At 40.2% G+C, this 6,230-nt stretch overlaps 1 protein-coding gene across 1 annotated transcript in view; it reads right to left on the bottom strand.

Moving 5' to 3' along the window:
• Window positions 1-4,710: 4,710 nt before the first annotated feature.
• The window catches only part of LOC106072034 (mucin-5AC-like), a 97,366-nt gene continuing 95,846 nt past the window's right edge, over window positions 4,711-6,230 (bottom strand). Inside the window, exon 44 of the mRNA XM_056003851.1 lies at window positions 4,711-6,029. Coding sequence (XP_055859826.1) covers window positions 6,019-6,029 — 11 coding nt within the window. The 3' untranslated portion in view covers window positions 4,711-6,018. The remainder of the gene's footprint in view (window positions 6,030-6,230) is intronic.

Below are 6,230 nucleotides of genomic sequence, written 5' to 3'. Positions count from 1 at the left end.
GTTGTGGAAATCTTTTAAGAGATAGAAGTACGATTATATCTAATATCAAATACACAAATGCCCGGTAACATTAGTTATTGCCCAGGATGATGTAATCAATCAATCATCTACTCACAATCATGAATGTAACAGATAAAGCCATTGCAAAGAACGCAGTAGAAAAAATGAAGGAGAAGATGTCGGAAACCACAACAACACCGGGGGCTTGTCAGGCTAATGTAATCATCTTCTTACCTCCTTCTGTTCTGATGGCTTTGCCCAGAAAAAGTGTTATAAGCAGGACTCTCAGACGACATCGTGAACGACTCAGAAACAAAGACATTGGTAGAGCTTTGCCATCTCTTCCGGCTGAGGCAAACTTTGAGGTACCAGCAGTGTACAAAGAGTTTCTATTATACGACTCCTTGGAGAAAAGCGAAAAGAATCGATTTCTAGTTTTCGGTGACCGACAGTTGCTAGAATGGCTTGGACGTAGCAAATGTTGGTTTGCCGATGGTACTTTTAAGGTTGTCTCCTGCTTATTTTATCAACTCTACACAATTCACTTTCAATACGCACAGGGTGTGATTCCACCAGTGTTGTACTGCTTGCTTCAGGACAAAACCAGATTACGTATGATATATTGCTGGAAGCAATTAAAGAACTTGTACCAAATGTAACACCAGAAATTATTGTTACAGACTTTGAGAAAGCCGCCTTGACAGCTTTACAAGAGAAGTTTCAGACATGCAGAGTAACGGGATGTTATTTTCACCTCTGTCAAGCTGTATTACGTAAAGTCAATGAATTGGGCATGAAAAGTGACTATGACGGTTGTAATAAAATACGTGGCATGGTAAGATGTCTTTCGGCTTTGGCCTATGTACGTGAAGAACACATGAGTGATTCCTTTGAATTACTCGCTGAGTCCATGCCACAACACGATCGGATGCCGGGAATGTGATCCTACTTCGAGCATACCTATATAAGTGGTGGCAGACAGAGGAGATAACTATGTACGTGGTGGCAGACCGAGAAGATAACTATGTACGTGGTGGCAGACAGAGTATAGAACTATGTACGTGGTGGCAGACAGAGGAGAGAACTATGTACGTGGTGGCAGACAGAGGAGAGAACTATGTACGTGGTGGCAGACAGAGGAGAAAACTATGTACGTGGTTTCAGACAGAGGAGATAACTATGTACGTGGTGGCAGACAGAGGAGAGAACTATGTACGTGGTGGCAGACAGAAGAGATAACTATGTACGTGGTTTCAGACAGAGGAGATAACTATGTACGTGGTGGCAGACAGAGGAGAGAACTATGTACGTGGTGGCAGACAGAAGAGATAACTATGTACGTGGTGGCAGACAGAGGAGAGAACTATGTACGTGGTGGCAGACAGAGGAGAGAACTATGTACGTGGTCGCAGACAGAGGAGATAACTATGTACGTGGTCGCAAACAGCGTGGCAAAGGAGATACCTATGTACGTGTCGCAGACAGAGGAGATAACTATGTACATGGTCGCAGACAGCGAAGCAGAGGAGATACCTATGTACGTGGTCGCAGACAGAGGAGATAACTATATACGTGGTCGCAGACAGAGGTGAGAATTATATACGTGGTCGCAGACAGCGTGGCAGAGGAGATAACTATATACGTGGTCGCAGACAGCGTGGCAGAGGAGATAACTATGTACGTGGTCGCAGACAGCTTGGCAGAGTAGATAACTATGTACGTGGTCGCAGAAAGAGTGGCAGAGGAGATAACTACGTACGTGGTCGCAGACAGCGTGACAGAGGAGATAACTATGTACGTGGTCGCAGACAGCATGACAGAGGAGATAACTATGTACCTGGTCGCAGACAGCCTGACAGAGGAGGTAACTATGTACGTGGTCGCAGACAGCTTGGCAGAGTAGATAACTATGTACGTGGTCGCAGACAGCTTGGCAGAGTAGATAACTATGTACGTGGTCGCAGACAGCGTGGCAGAGGAGATAACTATGTACGTGGTCGCAGAAAGCGTGGCAGAGATGATAACTATGTACGTGGTCGCAGACAGCTTGGCAGAGTAGAGAACTACATACGTGGTCGCAGACAGCGTGGCAGAGGAGATAACTATGTACGTGGTCGCAGACAGCGTGGCAGAGGAGATAACTATGTACTTGGTCGCTGACAGTTTGGCAGAGGAGATAACTATGTACGTGGTCGCAGACAGAGGAGATAACTATGTCCGTTGTGGCAGACAGCGTGGCTGAGGAGATAACTATGTACGTGGTCGCAGAAAGCGTGGCAGAGGAGATAACTATGTACGTGGTCGCAGACAGCGTTGCAGAGGAGAGAACTATATACGTGGTCGCAGACATTGTGGCAGAGGAGATAACTATGTACGTGGTCGCAGAAAGCGTGGCAGAGGAGATAACTATGTACGTGGTCGCAGACAGCGTTGCAGAGGAGATAACTATATACGTGGTCGCAGACATTGTGGCTGAGGAGATAACTATGTACGTGGTCGCAGAAAGCGTGGCAGAGGAGATAACTATGTACGTGGTCGCAGACAGCGTTGCAGAGGAGAGAACTATATACGTGGTCGCAGACATTGTGGCAGAGGAGATAACTACGCTTCAGCTTTATTCCCTCCAAGTACATGGAATAAATATCTGGACGTAATCGGTGGTGTTGCGAGAACGAATAACGCTGTGGAGGGTTGGCATCACGCCCTCCAATCTCTATTTTCATGCCATCATCCAACTATGTGGACATTTCTAGATGGTTTACGAAAGGATAGTCAGTTGCACAAGGCATCAGTTTTACAGGCTAGCGCCGGCACTGAAGAACGTCCAAGGAAGAAATATGCAACACTGGCTAAGAGAATAACAAACACTGTTCATCAATATGAATCGCTGGATCGTCTTCTGTACTTACAATCGATAGCACATCCATCTTACTGATGTAGATAAACACAAAAACACTTTTTTTTACATTACCTCTATATTTTTACATGCTAAATTTTTATAGTTTTTAATGGCATTTAATTTTAATTTTATTCTGTTAAAATTTTGTCATTTAAATAAAAAAGGAATACATTAAATATTGCTCATTTAATGCTTTTTAAAATTACAATTTGTTAGATAAAATGAACAGATCATGAAAATATCATGGGATGAAATGACCGGGGGATGAAGTGACCGGGGGATGAAGTGACCAGGGGATGAAATGACCGGGGATGAAGTGACCGGGGATGAAGTGACCGGGGATGAAATGACCGGGGATGAAGTGACCGGGGATGAAGTGACCGGGGATGAAATGACCGGGGATAAAGTGACCGGGGATGAAGTGACCGGGGATGAAGTGACCGATCAACCTTTGTAACATATAATTTAATTTTAGATCTAGATCTAGTAATTGAACATCAAAAATAAGAGTACTCTCGTCTCATAATTATTATTTTGCAATTTTTAGATACTTAATCTAGAAAGATCTAGGTAATCAATCTATTTAAATGTAAATAAGGGATGATTTAAATCTACATGAATTATTTCGATCTTTTAAACATTATCTCAATGGAAACAAACAGGAAATGGCTTTGTTTCATAAATTTGCGTAAATATCCTAGAAATAATTTTGCATTATTTCTAAACTTTGAAAACTAAAGATTATTACTTTTCTAAGACAGAAAAGATTGATAGGGGCGACTTCCATTAGAGCTTAAAAAAGAGTTTATGCACATAAAAATCTCTATATATTTAGGTCTGTGAATCAATTTATCGCGGATGAGAATTTATTTCCAATTTGTAGTCTAGAAATAATATTGTTACGAATCTCCCTATCCAGGCTCGCTGCAAATGGCACCAAACGACACCACCAACTGTAAGAACTTGACAACTCAGGGCTTGAAAATAACGTAATAGTTTAATGTCAATAAATAACAGCCAATAGTGTACAATTGGCAGCACGTAACACAAGACTGTACAAATATCTCTCCGCTGTATCAACTCTTGCACTGGTCTCTCTGTCTCGTCTCGGACTTAGCCGTTGTAACGAACTGTAGATCGGGATGTTGTCACTCCGCTTTCTGAACCTTCTCTCGTGAACCGTCTCTCGTGAACCGTCTCTCGTGAACCGTCTCTCGTGAACCGTCTCTCGTGAACCGTCTTGACTGCGACACCTCCGCTCTTTATATAGGGTCCCTACTGGCCTTCTCGAACCGGACAGAACGCCGCTCGACGTTTCTAGGTGGTCAGATGACTACAACTCTCGTGACGCTGCGATCCTTCCCGAACTGTCCTGTTGACACTCGACTCGGCTGACAGTCGTAACTCGTCACGGTTGACCGCTCGTCTAGCGCTGGCCTGGGGCGATTTGCGTCGGCTGACTACACACACACCACTACCCCTCTCTGTGCCACCACCAGGTTTATAACACTATATATATATGTCTATGGGCCTACCATTGGACTATTTTAAAGTGTAGTAGATCTATATAGTCGTTAACCCAGGATTCTTTCTCGAGGTAGAATTGGGAGGTGTAAAATGTATTGGATTGGTTTTAGCCTTACATTCATTAAGTATTTTCAAAAATCACTCTATAATTTGTATAAAGGAGGTATTTTCTTAACCCAAAAAAAAATCAGTTTTATTGTTTTCTAAAATCCGGATTGATTGACCATCTTTACATATTAACGTTTTCATTGGAGTAGTTCAGATCAACACATAACAATAGAGTATGAATTTGAGTCTTTTTATTTCAGTATGAGAGATTTTTACTTTTAATACAAAACCCCTTGAAACACCAGGGGACATAATCCTTTCAATGCGCTGCAAAGACAAGAAAATAAAAGTTATTTATTCAATCAAATAATACTCATTTTAGAAATGCAACAATAAATATGAAATGTTATATGACATTGCGAAGAGAATAGCCACACCGGTACATAATCTTCTAAATAGAGACATAGATTCTATTTTAGTGCATAAGCCGAATCGTAAAGAATTAAAAAATGTATCTACTGTCTATGTATATCATGTAAATATAAATTTCATCAAATGAATCTAACTTATAAGAGATTTTTGTGGCTTAAATTTCCTAGATTAAGCAGTAAATTCTAAGGATACTTTGAGCACTTCATACTGTAGAGCAGAATTTAAGTCTTCAGCAGATTGTTTGATTAAGCAGTATATTCTAAGGATACCTTTAGCACTTCATACTGTAGAGCAGAATTTAAGTCTTTAGCAGATTGTTTTTTTGTCTTTTATCTCTTTCGAACTTTTCATTATAAACAAAAACATAAAAAATGAATTTAAAAATGTTTCTAAAAGCATGTCATTTAATTTGCATTTAGAATACCTCTCAGCAATCTTGTGCGGAAATAAACCATTCAGGGTGGGGGTGGGTGGGCTAAAAACCTGGATTGACACGACCTAACGACTTTGCTAGAAATGAGACAGTTGATGTATATCGTTGGGAAAAGAATTATTAGCCCCTTGGCCGCACTGAGAAAATTCTAGTTTGACAGTTATAACTTTGGAAGTACAAAAAGAAATAAATGTAAACTTTGACTAGAGAACTAGACAATATTTATCTTGAATGAGCTCTATGTCTTCTGGTATTTCCGCATTCATTCAAATGTTTAAATTAATGTTTAGGAACATTCTACGCATCGTTTTCTATATCTAGATATAAAGGCCTATCAATGGACTATTATAATGTCTGGTGTATCTATAGATTTGCTTAGCCATGATTCTTTTTAGGGTGGCGGGGTAAACAATTTTCATTTTTTTAAATCTAACATTCAATTATTATTAAGAGAAAAAAAAAGTTGTTCCACAAGTTGTATAAAGGAGCGATTGTTTTTTAAAAAACAATATTCTTTAATGTTTTTCTTGTTTTGTTTTTTGCGTTGAACATTTAATCCTTATTTTTTGTGGTGGTGGCAAGGGCTGCACTGACGTAAATCCAGCCCTTTTTTACTACTATTCATGACTGAGCTACACAATCCTAATAGTGACACTTTTCTCCAAGAGTTAAGTACATGTTAAAGAATGCCTGAAAAAAAAAAAGAAGAAATGTGTCCAACATAAAAAAAGTTGGCACTTTAAGACATAAAATCGATTTTTGCAACAATTGAAAACAATTGTGTAACAAGTCTAATAGAAACGTCTTTTCTGTGGCTTTCTGGTGCACTAGGTTTCACCTTCATCTTCACATATTTATTAGTCAGTTGGGGCACCACACAGGAACTGTCAA

Source organism: Biomphalaria glabrata, chromosome 11, assembly GCF_947242115.1.
Source record: "Biomphalaria glabrata chromosome 11, xgBioGlab47.1, whole genome shotgun sequence".
In the NCBI taxonomy this organism is placed as follows: domain Eukaryota; kingdom Metazoa; phylum Mollusca; class Gastropoda; family Planorbidae; genus Biomphalaria; species Biomphalaria glabrata.
The sequence above is the reverse complement of the archived record's forward strand: the minus strand, read 5'-3'. Positions and strand labels throughout refer to the sequence as shown.